This window comes from Dreissena polymorpha, chromosome 6, assembly GCF_020536995.1.
Source record: "Dreissena polymorpha isolate Duluth1 chromosome 6, UMN_Dpol_1.0, whole genome shotgun sequence".
NCBI classification, from domain to species: Eukaryota; Metazoa; Mollusca; class Bivalvia; order Myida; family Dreissenidae; genus Dreissena; species Dreissena polymorpha.
In genome coordinates, this window is record NC_068360.1 from 40,941,917 (window position 1) to 40,960,479 (window position 18,563).

The following is an 18,563-nucleotide window of genomic DNA, read 5'->3' on the forward strand; positions in this document are numbered from 1 at the left end:
GGATTCGATACTCAATTAATAGATTCTAACTAAATCATGGGCTTACTAAAATTTAATATGATGGATAAACAGTAAGTTTTAGTAACAGAGTTGTATCAAAATCTATTTTTATAAGTTTATGAATGCAAGAAGAGACACCAATTGCACTGTCAAGATTCATAAGTAGTTACAGCAATAATAAAGCATTTTGAATACAATAAAACGGTTCAATTGTGCTTCAAACATCATGACACTTTTGACAACACATTTCTTTGTCTTTGACTTGCCAATAAAATTACAACTGATTGTTGATTTATTTCAATTAGCAAATAAAAAAACATATGTTTACCACCTCTAACTTATCTGTAAATGAACATTTAAACATCGCCATTACATGCTCTGTACATGATGCAATTCCTTGTTTTGAAATGATTATATTTTTGCTTATACCTTCATCACACTGACGACATATTACATTATAAGTTGAACTGAGCAATATCTAAACACTACGGATAAAGAAAATACCAGTTATAAAATATTAAATCATGGAAGTGAGGATTGTGGTGTCTTTTAAAATAACATAACTACTCGAAATCAACGAATATTTCGCAAAATATGTCGTAAAATAACGTTTACCCATAAAAAATCAGTGTTCCTCATAGCAATAGTCAAACTTTCAACGCTAGATGTGGTATGGTAACATATAAAACGAGATACAAAATAGTCGTGTTTTTTTTGTGCGACAATATATTTCATGTTAATTTCCCGCCACGATAAACGAACATTTACGAACAAACGCGAGACTGCCTTTGGGAAGCATCGGATGATTGACGTATTCATGAGAACTACGCCCAGCTTCCGAAGCTGCCCGAAGCCAATCTCGCGTTCGCTCGTAAATGTTCTGATATCGTAGCCGGCAATTCACGTGGTATATGTTGTGACACAAAACGAGCATTTTGTATCGCGTTAAATCTATATTACCTACGGTGGCACTAAGGTGACATCACCGCTCCAAAAAATAAAGTCGGGAAAACACAAGTTATGTTTTCCCGTCGCCAAAAAAAAATTAACTCGGGGAAAAATAAGTCTGTTTTCAGGAGTTATTTTTATTGATTTTTTTGGCGACGGGAAAACAAAAGTTCTGTTTTCACGTCTTTTTTTTTTGGAGCGGAAAACACAAGTTCTGTTTTCCCGTCTCTTTTTTTTTGAGACTTGAAAACACAATCGCTATTTTGTGCGCACAAGATAATCGGCCAATCACAGACGCGGATTATATGGAGGGAACATTTGAAAACGTCCTAAAGGCAAGGTCTGATATAACAAAACATACTACTACTACTACTACTACTACTACTACTACTACTACTACTACTACTACTACTACTACTACTACTACTACTACTACTACTACTACTACTACTACTACTACTACTACTACTACTACTACTACTACTACTACTACTACTTCCCGTCGCCAAAAAAAAAAATAACTCCTGAAAACAGACTTATTTTGTGTTTCCCCGAGTTAATTTTTTGTTGGCGACGGGAAAACATAACTTTTCCCGACTTTTTTTTTGGAGCGGTGATGTCACCTCAGTGCCACCGTAGTTACCAGATCACATCTAGCGTTGAAATTGTGTCAAATGTTATAAGGAACATTGGTTATTTATGTGTAATCTTTATTTTCGCAATTATGTACAAACTATTTGTTGATTTTGAGTGTTTATGGGATTTTAATAATTTTTAAATAAATTGTTATTATACCAAGACTGAGAATTCTGGGATAACAAATATTTGCACCGAATATTGTTCATGGTGAACCACTCGCCTCGCTAAGACATTTATATTTATTCCATACCAATCTAGTAGGCTATATTATTCTAAATATTGTCATTAATTAAATAGATGTTCTGTTTATTGAACTATATGAAGACGAATCTTCAGTATACAAAATGATTCGCCAGCACTTAAGTGTTTTCTTAATTGTTCATGTTCTCATTCGAGTTGTCGCGTAACCAAAGGCATGCCATTTGTGCCATACTTTTAAATCTTTAAATCAGTGTTACACTCATTTCCATCTGATTTCCAATTATGAGCTCCTAAAATCTCCTAATTCGGTAATCTTAATAAATTTGTTACAAAGTTTTGCGACGTAATCAAACCTAAAATTTCAAAGTCAATAAATATCTCTAGAAAGAACAACACAATTAATAGAAGGATCAAAGCGATGAAGGCACTGACGTTGTTCGCTATTGCATAATCTTAGACGTAACCCAATTTTCAAAATTATGTTATAGCTTTTCATATATCGCAAGTTTGAAATTAATATTTTCACGTTTTGGTTAATTGAAAAAATTAAACGATTTAATAATTTGGAGAGTTCTGTTGTTGTCGTTATATTTTTTCATACTACGATGATTGCTTATATAAAGTATAAAATACATCTCTCATTGTATTTAACATATTTATAAGTATTCATTGAGTAATTAAATCTAAGCGTACTTGAATAATCCGGTCGTTAATAAATGAAAAAAATAACAATAGCTGAGCTCACATCATTCTACTTAAATATGATAAACACACCTCATTATCTTAGTACTCACCTGCTAAAACATAATGAATGAACCCCAATATATGAGGTCGCAACTACTTAAACATATTAAACGAAACCCAATATCTAAGCTCTCAGCAAACAACACATAATAAATTCAACCGAATATCTGTGGTCCCCACTGGTAAAAAATATATGCATTAAAATATCAGAGCTTTAAGTAGCTAAAACATAATAAATAAAACCCAATATTAAGCTCTCATCTACTAAAACACAATGAACAAACCCCAATATATGAGGTCTCAACTGATAAAACATGATTACTAAATCCTAATATATGAGGTAACAACTACAAAAACATAACAAGTAAAACCCAATATCTGAGGTCTCACCTACTAAAACATTGTTAATAAAACGCAATATCTGATATATCCGCTGCTTGAACGTAATGAATAAAACCCTATATCTGAGATCTCAACTGCTAAAACGAAATGAATAAAACCCAATATCATTTAAGCATGACGATAATCGTCACACTTACATAGGGTAAGACATTACAGCATGACAATGACCTTCACAGCAACCTAGGAAAAGCCATTTAAGCATGACAATGACCATCACAGTAACCTAGGGTAAAACATTTTAGCATGACAATGACCATCAGAGTTACCTCGGGAAACACATTTAAGCATGACAATCACCATCACAGTTACCTAGGGTAAGACATTTCAGCATGATTATGACCATCACAGTTACCTAAAGTAAGATATTTCAGCATGAAATTGACCATCACAGTATTGAGTAACATAGGGTTAGACATTCCAGCATGACAATGACCATCACAGTTACCTAGGGTTAGACATGTAAGTATGACAATGACCATCACAGTTGCCTAGGGTAAGATATTTCAGCATGACAATAAATATCACAGTTACCTAGGGTAAGACATTTGAACATGACAATGGCCATCACAGTTACCTAGGGTAGACATTTCAGCAAGACAATGACCATCACAGTTACGTTAGATGAGACATTTCAGCAAGACGATGACCATCACAGTTACCTTGGGTAAGAAATTTCACCATGGACAATAACCATCAAAGTACGTAGGGTAAGACATTTCAGCATGAAAATGACCATGACAGTTACCTAGGGTAAGACATTTCCGCAAGACAATGACCATCACAGTTACCTATGGTAAGACATTTCAGGATGACAATGACCATCACAGTAACCTAGGGTAACACATTTCAGCCTTACAATGACCATCACAGTTACCTAGGGTAAGACATGTAAGCATGACAATGACCATCACATCTACCTAGGGTAAGACATTTCAGCAAGACAATGACCATCACAGTTACCTAGGGTAAGACATTTCAGGATGACAATGACCATAACAGTTACCTAGAATAAGACATTTCAACAATATCGACAATAACCATCGCAAATACATAGGGTAAGACATTTCAACATGACAATAACCATCACAATTACCTAGGGTAAGACATTTCAGCATGACAATAACCATCACAGTTGCCTAGGGTAAGACAATTCAGTACCACAATGACCATTACAGTTACCTAGGGAAAAACATTTCAGCAAGACAATGACCATCACAATTACATTTGGTAAGGCATTGGTAAATCCAAGATATTACTATTCAAGGTGTGTCGCTTCGGTTTGAAGGCGTATTTAGAACCCTTGGCATTGACCTTCACCCAACTATCCCATGCCAATCCCACCGATGTATGATAGCTCGATGTATAAACCTTTTTTTAAAACATAATGTTATTTGAAAAAGCAGAATTCTGAAATAGTATCTGAATAGATATTATCAAATAGCTACAGAACATGTTTGTTTTCTTCACTAATTGTACTGTCCACTATTATTACACAGTTATTATCTTTTATTTGTAACAGAAACGTTGCGGTTCTCTGGGTGAAATAGAAGTTATATACTTGTTAAAATGAAACCGTAAACTGGCTTTTGTTTTTCTCTGCTTACTTACACGGAACCACCGGAATTTAATGAATTATGTTTTTAATGATTAAATCTTGCTGGCGCCATTAAACCTTCAACCGCTGTATCGATTGTCGCAAACTTAATCTCAAATAACGTCTTAAATGTATTATATTATTCAAATTTGGGTCGAAATAAGTATTTGGCTAATAATGAATGGATACAAGATGTGCAGTTGGGTCATCAAAAGTTAACTCATGATATCGACAAAACATCTGAGTTAATCGATATGGTTTCATCACGCTCTAACGCGAATTACTTGACATGATGATACAATAAAAACTAGAAATAAGTCGATGTTTAGGCACATCATATATCGAAATATCTATATACATGCAATCACGAAAAATACGACATAGCGATACACTTAAGTTTTAACATTGTCATATTATCAGGACGCCCAATATACGCTACCATACCATCACTGTTATGAATGCTGCAAATATGAGAACAATTGATCTTGATGTTCAGATGTTAAAAACTAGCGCATTCATAGTTGATAACATTTACATGCGCAATTGGTACTATGGGAACGCTTTTGATTAACGTTTAACCTGACATAAAACTATAATATTTTGGCTGTGCATTTTATAAATAGCCTAATCCACTTAAAGAACAGAGCAGAATAGACAGAACAGACAGTTTATTAAGACTTATACAAATGTATATCATTTAAAAACATGTAATATAATACAAACTATTGTCATATGGCTATATATTACAACGTTTTTGTTATAACAAAACGCAATCTACCTATTTGAGACAAAGTATAATAAACAAAGTAGTACGGCTTTATATTACCACAGTCAAATATCATTTCACTGGCAGGAAGAACATTCTTAGTTTTCTTAGACAATATTATTTGTGATAGAATATCTTACGGTTAGAGCTTCCTTCATATAATAACACACATTTATAATTTCAATTGTACAAGTTCAATACAGTATGGAACTTGAACACAGATGGATTCACATAGTAAACAGTTTGTATATATGTTTGCCTTATTTGCCAGAAACAGGGACATTTACATATAAATTGGAATTCGTCTTCTATAGTCCCTTCGATCACAACATTGATAGTATCGTTCATTACGAGGAATATGGTTACGTGTGTATATTCCGGTTTGAATTCTCAAAGGGTGGGCAGAAGACGTTAGTTTAACAAGGTATGTTAAAGCAATGTTTAAGTACATCATATTCAATGTTAGTTAATTGACATGAATTTGACATAGAACTACTTCGTCTGTTTGAAATTCATTTAAGTTATATTCAAATGCGTTGTTTGTGTGTGGATGAAGTATTATAAGGTGTCATATCTAGGGCGAGATGTTTCATTAGAAACGTTCGCTTAAAACATTTAATTTTATGAAATTATTACGTCGCATTAAACAGTTTCGGGATATCTTATGCAGTTTGGTGTGACATCGACATAAACTCTCAAATAAACATTTATTTAAGCAAATATCAAATTAAATCTAGTTTTGGATATTAAAAAGGCACTTACATGCATACATTTATCTTACGGAGGAAACCGGAGATATTTCAATATCACGTCGTCACTTGCGACAAGAGGAGTATACACAATAAGTAAATATGGACCGTGCTCTGTTAAAAGGGGTTTAATGCATGTGCGTAAAGTGTTGTCCTAAATTAGCCTGTGCAGTCCACACAGGCTAATCAGATACGACAGTATCCGCTTTTATGATTTTTTTCGTTTCAAGAAAGTCTCTTCTTAGTACAAATCCAGTTAAGGTGGAAAGTGTCGTCCCTGACTAGCATATGCGGACTGCACAGGCTAATCGGGGACGACACCTTACGCACATGCATTAAATCCCCTTTTCACAGAGCGCGGCGAATATGTATGGTAAAGGTTCAGCAGCTACCGCGTATAGAGAGGCTTTATGGTGTAAAACAATACATACTTATGTGATAAACCGTCGCCATGTCTTTGTGGTTACGGCAGTGTAAATTAAAGATAGAAACAACGGATTTTCATACTCAAATGTGTCCAATGAGTCACAATTAATTGGCTTTTTATCGAGGGAGGATTCACTTTCATAAAGAGACATTATACTGTAAATGTAGTAACAAAGATCCACACATAAATAATGTTTATTTCTGGATCGTTGATTGCGCAAATTAAAAAATTCCCGATGAAGAGTTTCGATTTTTTGTATGAAAGATGCCCAATACAAAGTTCATCAATCAAATTATAGTATGTTTTTGTTATATTATCATACACAATTATATTGACATTTCTGACCACTATGTAGTTTAAATATATTTTATTGTCTAAACCAAGAGCTACTTTAAAGATGAGCAAAGACATTTAATGTAATTAACCCTTAAAACACCAAGAATAGGCATAAACCAAAAGCTTGACCATCCAATTACATCAAGTGTGTGAACATTGAACTTAAAGAGTTGCAAAATTCTGAACCACAAACGAACAATCCGACGGTTTAAAAGTATGTTAGCCAAATAACTTGTCTATTCTATAGACGAGTGTAAAATGCTTGTTATCGTTCGCGTTTTCTATCAATGTAATGAGAGATTGATTTAAAGGCTGTAGATCCACGTTTATACATGGGAGCATTACTGAAATAAGAAAATGCATAGTACATGTACATGCTTAAGAAGGACTTATGAATAGTTTTGGTAAACATATAGTCCATTCTTTTGGGGTATAAATTAATCAATAAATGTAGCGATAAAACATTGGCTAAGAATGATTTAATGTTAACAATAATTCAATTCGTGGTTTGTGCTTTCTATAAATGTGCCTATATGCAGACCTGACGAAACTATAATTCATGCCTAGATGTGTGAAAGGTTGGGTTATAGGTGTAGATTCAATGGCTCATTCAAAATTAGCACCCTTATTTGAGTCTACCCATCAGTCGACAAGAAACTATGTATAACTATATGCAATAAGCATATGTTTGATCCATGGGTAATGCATGTTATGAATTCGCCTTTTTCAAGCCGTTTAATACCATCACATGTGTCAAATTTAATACAAGTTATAAAATAATGATATAATTACAAAGTAAATTATACGCGAGTATTTCATATTAAAATATTTATGTCAGGAGTTTGTCGAGACAAAATGTCGTTTAACCTGTTCTTGCACATTAATACTTAGGCGGAGTCATCATCAATATGATGTTTTTTATTACCGTCATGAACATCAGCAGTAGCATCACAGACACTGTTATTAATACCATCATCAACATTATTAGCAGAAGCACCAATAGTGGGATCATCATCAACAACATCAACATCGTCATCATCGGGACACTATAACCACCACTACCATAATAATTATCACCATGAATCACCACCACAAACATCTTGATATATCATCGTTATTATCATCATGATCGCCATTTTAAGCTTCACACTGCTATTCAATTTAATGTGGTAACTACGAGTTGTTGACGAGAAAACTGGCGGATTTCGTTGTTCGCAGTATAAAAATTGATTTCAAATTATTATTTTATTTATTAGCAACTGGAACAAATAATTTGGGTATTTCGTACAAGTATGCGGGATGTAGATAGCACAAAGGATATGCTATTTTGAGAAGTAAGCAATTTGAAAGAATTAAGAATGATTTATCACTGGATATGTCCTCCGTAGTTTTAAACGGACTATGTAAATGATTCTTGAAATGTCTAATTACAGAAAATCGACATACAATTAATTTCTATATGTACTCTTTATTTGCACACCACTTTTTTTTTACTTTGCACAATAATCACTAATAGTACAACTAAATAAATTCGTATTTGACATTTCTACGAGCAACATCGAAAATATTAATATCTTAACACTTTAAATGCAAGTTTACTGCCAAAGTAAATAACAGTGACTTAATATTTTGTCATAATATTATTAAGACTCCATTTGATTAAAATCATGTATGTTGTTCAAATACACATGTTTGGATAGAAAACATGGATACATGCATTTTGTTAGAAAAAAGTTTGCATGTTTGGATAAAAGTCACATTTATGCTTGCGTTTTTAAGAAAATATATGACATGGTTTGATAAAGAAATATATATACATACATTTTGTAAAAAAGTACATAACATGTTTGGATCGAAAACATGTTTACTGGTATAGTGTCAGAAAAAAGGAATATAAATTAAAGTTTAACATACACAAAATCAAAACAATGAATGAAAAATAAATATTGGGCAAGGCGCTTAATTCTTCTGGCATCCATCTACATCATCTTTATGTACAGGACAATTATATACATGTGTACTATTAATTAAAAATCATGTAACGTACTAAACTTACGTTTAAATGCGATGCAGATGTACACATGGTAGGTTTAGTCAACTTAAAACAAATCTTAATCAGATCATAGGAATGTGTAGCTTTTCCAAGGATACTAAAAGACGTTAGAGAGCATACAATAAACGTTCATATAGCTTAAAGACTAAACTTGAGTACTAAAACATGTATGTGATACGGTTCGACAATGAAGCGAATCCCTTAATACTTGCAATGTAATGCTCTTTATGTGTTAAAGTATATAACACGTTAATGCAATATTGGTAATCTCCTTACATACGCAGTCAAATATCAATAAAATGTACAAATAATAGTCACTTGCACGCTGTCAATGATTTGTAATTAAGGCAGGCATTTTAATAGTGCCCACCACTATTCTAACATTTAATCAACAGGAATAAAAACATTAGCCCCTTGTTTAGCTGTTTGTTACTAGTGTCAAGCTGTATTCCACATTTAATCAATACGAACACTAGTTCAAATCATAAATTAGTCCATGTCTAAATTGTCCGTAGACAAACAAATGGTATCATCGGGCGTCCATGTATCATTTTCTTGACTACCAACTTTACTGGCGTATCCGCTGTCAATGTCATCTGTTGCGCAATCTGGATGATCACCCTCATCGACGAATATAACACAGGTTCGCCCTTCCTTGATTTTGGACATCACAAATTTCTTTTCTATTTTGTCATATGACAGAAAGCAGTCTGTAAAACAAAAAAACATCACAAAAACACTATAAACAACGGGTGATTTGTGATAATCAATGTATGAAACACATGAATGTACATAACGAAATAGAGCTACACGCCATTGATCGCTCTCCTGATTACCGACGTAACTGTTTAAAGCAGCTTTCGAGAAGTTTGTATAATAAGTATTGCTTATGTCTTTACTTTTTTCCAGGAACCATTTTATACTCGGCTTAGATATCAGTAGATTACATATTTTGATAAAGTCTTATGCAGATTATATGTGACTGCTAAAGTGTTCACGAGGTTTTACTATAGCTTTATGAGGAAAAGTGTCATGTTTTTCAATGGATCAGATTCATTTTTTAGCTTGGCAGAGATATCATTAAAACTAGCTAAAATGGTCTCCTCTTTTGTTTAATGCATCCCTCCTTTATATAATGCACCGCTCTTTTTTAATTGCACTCCCCTTTTATTTATAAAACGTTTTCATAATCAGCGTGAATCCTTAACATTGTAAATGTTTGTCAAAACAATGTTAGATCAATGACGTGAAGTTAACAGGCACTATATTGTGTGCTGTGACTTGGTAATTTTTACCTAGTCCAGCGTGATCTTCGTCAAAACATTGCTTTTCAGAATGGTAAAGCGTTTCAAGTGTATACAATTACGTTTGCTATGCAAATTGGTGTATGGCGGAGCAATTAGTATACATAAATACACTAATGTTCAACTAATCAGATGAAAGCTCTCCAGAGGTAAAACATTATGACCGAGTTTTAGTATGTGCTTTGTTACCAATCCCAGAATGAAAAGGTTTATCGTAACTGCATAATCGGTCAGCATCTATTCCGCATCTAAATACAGTTGTATACTATAATGTTTAGAGTTTTGTTCATGGTGCTAGTAACTATGCCTTTTTTAACGTTTAAAATAAAAATTTATATGATGCAGTTTGAAGGGTTTATGTTTACTTGATAAAAGAAATTTATTGTACTTCTTTTTTTTTGTGGATGCAAATCGTCCTCAATATTTTCACAAATGTTATTGTTCTTCTGCTGAAACTTAGTTTTCGCCACTTTTTTCCCGTTCTAGTACTAGAAACACTTTGCACGTACTACTGTTATTTAATAACGACGTAAAAGAAACTGGTTCACTACAAGATTTTATTTGGTTTTTCAAACATATCAAAATAAACATTACCCTGGGATAACTTACCAATAAAAATTAAGTTCAAGTATTAAAGTATTAACGCCCCCAATTTGAAACATTATTATGATCTACACATTAATTTGGTCATTGTGATAATATATGCACATATGTCTATTGATATCTAAACATTTTTAACTTTGTGAATCTTTTGCTAGATATTAATGTGAAAACTATAAATGCTACACTTGTTACCATCTACAAAGAATTTATTGTCGCTTCCTTTCTTTTCACATCCGAACCAAGTACATATGGATTCGCCCTGAAAAATTATAGAAAGCTTTGAAAATTTGAAAAATGTCACTTTTCTTGTATTGTCTGAAATTGTAAGCATATTTAAACTTATTTTGCAGAAATGTTCTTTTTTGCGAACTTCTTACAAAATCATATATATATTTCCTTTCTATCCATTGTATAATGCTCTGATTACTTAACCAGAGTTGTCTGCCCAAGATCGGGAGAGTTTTGATAAGCCCAAACAGTCCTCTTTCTTTTTATAGTATTGCTTAGTATTATCGAAGTACGACACCTTCATTTCAGTTAAAAAGAAAACCTAACAGAAAATAGAACCAATCGAATCCTTACGAAACAGTGAACCATCCGAAAATTCGATACAAATAAAGGCGGAAACCACGCAGTAAGTTAGGCTTTATTTTTCTAACATAACAGTGATTGACAATTTCGGAATCATTTTATCGTGCTCACAATAAACTTCCATATCAATATTTTAGTGTTTAATAATACGAAACGAAAACGAAATTCGTTAAAATTCACGTATATTCGTATTGATTGTAATCGCAATCAAACAAACTATATATTTTTAAACTTCGATTTAATGTTCACTCTTGATAGAAAATGCATCCAAATAGTTAATAAAAAAAAAACAACATCCCTTAGTATTTCTTTCGTTTGAACATATCATTATCCAATGCAATATTTAACCTTGCATTCATTTAATACCAATCCCTAAGAAAAAGCGTCGTTCTACCATATTATAACAGTACAGTATGCCGCTAGGTTTTCTGTGAATCACTGTTTTAATTAAATATCGTACCGATATGCGTATTTTCCTTTGATCATCAATTTGCACATATGATGTCCCATCCATTCCATACAAGGCTGCCTTACACGACAACTTATTGAATGATACCTCGACTATCTTGTTGACGTAAACTGAAATATAAAGTTACTAAAGACTGTTAATAAGAGTATTTTAAAGGATGGACATGCTAGAAAACTGCACATGCTGTTTTTTGCTGTTTTTCCATTTTTTAAAAACACATGTACATGTCGTTATTACAACTTGAAATAATAATGAAGTCGATATACTCGCTTGCTGCTTCGACTTATATATATATATATAAAGTTATTTTGTTTGATCACAATTTTTCCCCAAAAATAATATGTCAACAAAAACGGACAAAAAATGATAAACACCAATTCGACGTTCGTAATTGTCATTCATTTTTATATCTAGTATTGTTACTTACTGGAATCGTCATCCCTTTCGATAGGTACGCCATGAATGCCGCATTGATCAATGAACATATAAAGCGAGCAGTCGTAAATGGAAAAATGGATTTGTTGCGGCGGAAAACGTATGGGTTGTGGATTTAGACCAAGATTTAACCATTTCAATTGCTTTGCAATCGGAGCTGCATCATTATCTGAAAAAAAAACATACAGAAAAATGGTAAGTTATAGTTCAATTGTAATTTTTAACACGAAATAACAATTGGTTAAGTTTTGTGAATCGTTTGTGTTCATTAACGATAGAAATGGAATTGGCTGCTTGAGCTTTACACATAAGGTCTTTTGTCTTGAAAGAGATTATGCATTTATTTATAACTTATATTAGGCATTATGAGGCATTTCTGCTATTAATTAATGACATTAATTAATGACCTAACAACACATGAACATATATGAGCGTACATGCGCATGCGCTTTCATTTTAATTAAATTATTACAAATCACTGGATATCTAAATGGTATTGCTTCCAATATAAAGCTGAATTAGCATACGAGTTTTTACTTGTTTCATCTACCTGTTACTGTATTGTTCATCATTAAAATACGATTATTGGTAAGTAAATTGATTTGCTCAATCCGACTGGACTTTAATTTTGGGACGCAATTTAGACCGAGAAGAGATACCCTAACAGTTCTTTCATTTAGAATACATAAGTATTATTAAAAAAGCGATATTGTTTTGCAACAAAGAAGTATAATTAATTCTTTTGAATTTTTATAAATTACAATACACATGTATTTTGACAGTAGACATTTCATTAATAAATGATATACCCCAGATTCAAAATGGGAACTGCCCTTTTACAAAAAAATAATATTAATCGACGGGTTACAACTTACGCTGCGATCTATGGTCCGGATGCAGGATTGCACTGGTTTCATACCACTCCCTAGAAGACTGCTTCTTATCACGTCTTAAAACCTATTATAATAAACATGTACATAAAGTTTAAGGAAAAATATTATTCAAATACTAAGAAAAAAAAACAACATCATTATAACATTTAAGATCGGCTTGTTTTCGGGAGATATGAATTTGAACATCGGTCCGATATCGAGATTTACATCGGTCGGAGATCGGACCTGCAACATGGCATGATGTCGGACCGATGTCGACAACGACATATTGCCGTCATTCCATCGCCATCATCCTGATATGTTAAAGACCCCGATATGTAAAAGACACCGCCCGCCATAGCTACGAAATAAACTTTAAATCGACCTTATACCTTGGTTTAAGATTGGCCCAAGATTAGACATTCGACTCTACTTGATGTTCATTTACTGCCTATTTCTTTTTATATTGGACCTCTTTTCACTCTAACTGAGCTACAGATTTGTGTGTTATTGACAGTGCTGAAATATCCTGGAAACGAAGGCCATACAATTGTCGTTATTAGTGGTAATTCACACGCATCCATTTTAATAAACGCATTTAACAAATTATTACAAACCGAATGTAAGGAAAGACAAACACTAAGTATTTAACTATGGTTACAAAAATACGAGCAGCCTTGGTAAGTGTTTCTTCTTACTGCTGCTAATGTGTTGTCAGCCTGGCTGTCTCTGTATCCCGCGTTAATATTAAATGAGTGTAACAATTAATAAAATATCAACCCAAAATGTTGGTGATTTATCTGTTATATTGATGTAAATAATTATCATTATAACGGGGAACCAGACATCTTCTACGAACAAGTAAGGTACTGCCATAATAGAACAAACATTGGGACAATATAGATATGTTTTCTTTAGGTTTTGCTGATGAAAGAACTGCTAAGAAAATGTCCTCTGAATAAATGATGATGATTGACAAAACGCTGGTCCGTTCACAATATTTAGATTTATTATGTGTAGTTATCATCACTTTTTTTCAATTTATGATCCGCAGCAAATAAAATAAGTTCAATAAAATCAGCTTTAAAATCAAATATAGGTTTACCAGACAGAATCGCGTTTTCCCGTCAACTTTTACGTCGTGGTGGAAACTATTGAGAACCTGTTTGTGATTAAGGTGTGGCGTAAATGTCTTGTCTATTATGACAAGCTCGTCTTCTTCACTGAAAAACAAAAACATTATGTTCTATTTGTATGTTTTTACGGTAATACCGATTGCAAATTTCTCATTAAAGGAGGCAATAAATGGATTAATGAGCATTAGAGTGAGCGTAAATGGTATGCATAACTACTATAACTATATTATGTCGCAAATGACACCTTAAAAGTAGTCCATTTCTTGCAAGCTATTTTGGCTATAAATGCCAATATTTCATGACTTATGATTACATAAATAGAAGATATAATAAGCAACGGTATATTTAATTCACCGTTTTAGGTTTTGTTTAAAAGTTCGTTAAGTTAACCTTCCATGTTTATTGTACAAGAGCCCTGTTACAAACGCAAAGGATCATTACTTGTATGGCAATCACTGTACGAATTTTGTACATTTAATTCGCTGACAGAAACCACGTTTTTGCACCTGATTCGCATCTTCTTTGCCGGATATTCATCAATGATATCCTTAAGTAGATGCTGATACTTGTATTTCTTCCCAGAAGGCCGCGTGTAGGTGTATAGAGTTGCGCCAAAATAATCCCCAGCCACTGTGTCCGTCTGATTGGCGTGGGAGATAAGGATCACCGATTTTTGATCAGGCTTCGGTTTCTGATAAAAACAACGGATTAGTCATATTAACAGATTGCCAGATTATACATTAATGTTTAACACTAAGGGCATCGCCTTGGAACAGTATAAGGAGCATATAACACTGAGATTTTACACCGGTTAAAAGGTGTCCAGAGGTCACAATAGGCCAAGCTTTTTTCACCATTAGGCATGTATGGGGTAATGAAGCCAGAGTAGTCGCTATCCGCAGTTTCTGTCTGATATGCGTGGGAAATTAGGATCACCAATGTTTGATCAGGCATCGGTTTCTGATAATACTAATGATCATCATTTTGTCGTCATCATTATCATCATCATCATCAAGATAAAACTTATTATAATGATCATCATAAGAAATTATAATCATAAAAAGCAACATCATTCTTATTAATAATTATAATCACCATCAAAACATATCGTAAACAAGAAGTATACCCACACTATTGTGTGGGGGGTACAATTTGGGTCCAGTGAAAGAAATAAGCAGGAATTTTATGGTAAATCGAAACGATATTAAAAAAAAATGGTATGCATACATGATCAAAACTGATGTTTTGGGTAATCCTGTCATTAAAACAATGGCATAACAGTTTAACACGGGCATAGAAAGTGCAACACTATAATATGCAGTTAAAAACTGGGTTATCGAGTATGAAAAGTAAATAAAATAACAAAACGCAATTAAACTGTACATACACTCAAAAAGAATAACCCTCTCTTCGCAGATGGTAGGGTTCTAGGATCGATCGGTTGTTCGCGGACATTGCTGACACTGAATGCGTCCACCTCGTCATCCAAACTGTTTTCCGGATTTTTGATCGGCATAACCTTTGGTTATTTTGTGGTCCGGATGACTTAGAACATCAGTCAAATGTTGAACAGCTGTTCTTGTCGAGTAATGTCCGTTGGGCAATTTTATATTGTCTTTTGTCGCAATTATCTTTGTCGAAAAATGTGATCCGATAAGTCTCGTCCGAAAGCTCTCTGAAATGAAAAATGTTTTATATCAACAATAAAACTTCATAACCGTGTGTAAAACATTTAATCCATTGAATGATTTCGTGTATTTTTCATTTTCCTCATGTCATTGGACAAAAAAGGCAAATCAAATCAAACAATACCATAACGGAAATATTTGGAATGTCCAAATTAAAAATAATATTTCTTCCGCCTTCACAGCGACATTTAATTTAAAAGATGATATATGCGAACATGAAAGGAAGCCCTAATTGTCTCTTATATTTCTGTAACAAATAAGCGAGCGGTTGTCGTTAATGAACTTAGTGTAATGAGACATTAGTTTTCTTATTCACGTCCAGATGTAAGTAGAATTGTTAGCACTTATTGTTTATATATGGAATGCTAAAAGGAATAATAAAGCACTTGAAATATAATGACAAATGGTTCAAATAGTCTATTTTATGTTGATCGACCAAACCATCTTATCCCACAATACATGTTTTTGCTTTAGCAAATAAACAACACATCTGCTTTTTTTAAGGAGTCGGAATAATGTGTTTAGGGTACTTTGTGTTGCCTTGTCTACACCAAAAAAATATCCGTTTTTTGTGACACAACCATATATCTGTAGATGCATATTTTGGGCAAATTATATATATATAATTTAGCCAGTATCCGAAATATTGCATCTTGAAATGCACCTATCTGGCTTGAAGAACAATCTGAACTGTTATCTTAAAAAAAGTAACACAATAAGCATACGTCGCTTACATGTGTTTTTTTTGTCAGTAAACCAACACACGTTAAAATATTTATTGGAGTTGATATCCATGTATCTCATTACATTATGCGGAATACATAAACCTAACTTAAGTTGGGAAAAAAGCGGTCGGACTTTTCGAACACTGATAATTGTCAGACGACCTCTTTTGAGCCAAATTATGGTTGTTTGCGACTCTGGTTTGGACAAACAGATTTTCCCTTATTTTTTGATGACGGTAAATAAATCTGGCAGACGAACACAAACAGATAGTGGTTTGATGCGTTTGTTTCAATTTGGTAAATAGGCTTGTGCACTCGCTCTTGGTAATGATTTCAAACGACAGTTTTTCGTTTACGCCAATGAATTTAAATTATTAAATGTTCATATAACAGCATATTGCTGCTAATCTTTGTACTCTGTCAAAATTAAATATTGGATTATTTGTCTGTAAAACAACATATAAAATAATGTATATTTTTGTGATTTTTCAAATTTTTCGGACATTTATTTTTTGGAATAATTTTGTGCATCGAAATTTTCGGACACAATTTTTTATGCTAATTTTAACTGTCCAATGACTAAGAGTAATTACGGTACTAACGGTAACACAAAAGCATATAAACCAGTCAAATATAACTAAAGAAGCATACAAAACATCACATATTGCATACAACTCCAAATGTTAGACAAACCAAATCGTCGGCAACCTCTGCTAAAACTTTAGTCCGTGCCGTATAGGATTTTGATGTCGGACTATCCTCTCTTTTTGTAAACACGTATGTTGAATGCACGTTAATACTAATAAACGGAACGACGCATCCACGCTCTTAAATACGTTGGCTTAAATGCAGTTATCCCACGATATGTTTGAATAATAATCTATGTTGCTTTATATGAGGAAAAAGCACGATTAATTTTCGTGACTGTCGCAAAATAAAATTCGCACAATTTTATACATGTTGCTAAATGAGATCAATGCTGATGAGTGACTCACATTCGACATATAGGCATATATATGAAGGATTGGCTCAACAATGGTTCTTTCACATTACAAACCCATTACTGTCTGCTTTCCAATACAATCTTTTAACTTCGTTCGCACCTTAATGTTAGAACAAAGAACAGGGAAGTTAAAAGTAAGACGTACACTTGTGGGCTTTTCATATCAATTTAAACGCACCGGAAAATATCGCTTATATTGAAAGTGTTTATTTCATTATAAAATATTGTTTAACCATGAATTAACTATCCTCACAAATGCATACAAGATTCGCATTTTTTTTAAAGAAATCCAATGTATTACTATTTAAGGTGTGTCGTTTCGGTTTTTTTCGTATTTAGATCTCTTGACATTGACCTTCACCCAACTATCACATGCCAATCCCACCGATGTATGTAAGTTCGAAGTGTGAACCGCACCTTAAAAACATTATGTTATTTGCAATGACAACATTTTGAAATAGTACCTGTATAGTTGTGTTGCAAAAAGCTTCAGAACAGGTTTGATTTCTTCACTAATTGTGCGGTGCACTATTATTACACAGTAAATGTATTTTACTTGTAACAGAGATGTTGCGGCTCTCTAGATAAAATAAAAGTTATATACTTGTTAAAATACATACGTTGATACGTACATTGGCAGCCATTGCGTTTGCTAAATTACACGGAACCACCGGAATTAAATGAAATATGTGTTTATTAATTACCTCTTGCTGGCGCCATTTCAACGTTCAAACGCTGTATAGTTTGTCGCAAACTTAATCTCAAATTACGTTTTTCATGTATTATATTATTCAAATTTACGTTGTATGGTATATTTATCTACGTATGTGGCTTATAATGAAGAGATACAAGATGTGCAGTTGTGTCGTCAAAAGTTA

At 33.2% G+C, this 18,563-nt stretch overlaps 1 protein-coding gene across 3 annotated transcripts; it reads right to left on the minus strand.

The window, feature by feature from the left end:
• Positions 1 to 7,789: 7,789 nt before the first annotated feature.
• Positions 7,790 to 17,719, minus strand: LOC127834969 (uncharacterized). Of its 3 annotated transcripts, none has more exons than XM_052361132.1 (9): positions 17,678 to 17,719; positions 15,657 to 15,944; positions 14,776 to 14,960; positions 14,239 to 14,356; positions 13,137 to 13,218; positions 12,254 to 12,430; positions 11,818 to 11,936; positions 10,959 to 11,025; positions 7,790 to 9,569 (listed from the first exon to the last, which is right to left on the minus strand). In XM_052361132.1, the coding sequence occupies exons 2-9, from the start codon at positions 15,783 to 15,785 to the stop codon at positions 9,349 to 9,351; spliced, it is 1,098 nt and encodes a 365-aa protein (XP_052217092.1). In that variant the 5' UTR covers positions 15,786 to 15,944; positions 17,678 to 17,719; the 3' UTR covers positions 7,790 to 9,348. The 3 variants fall into 3 exon arrangements, with proteins under 3 accessions (XP_052217092.1, XP_052217091.1, XP_052217089.1); XM_052361131.1 differs by lacking the exon at positions 17,678 to 17,719 and adding an exon at positions 17,391 to 17,667; XM_052361129.1 differs by lacking the exon at positions 17,678 to 17,719 and adding an exon at positions 17,376 to 17,667.
• Positions 17,720 to 18,563: the final 844 nt, after the last annotated feature.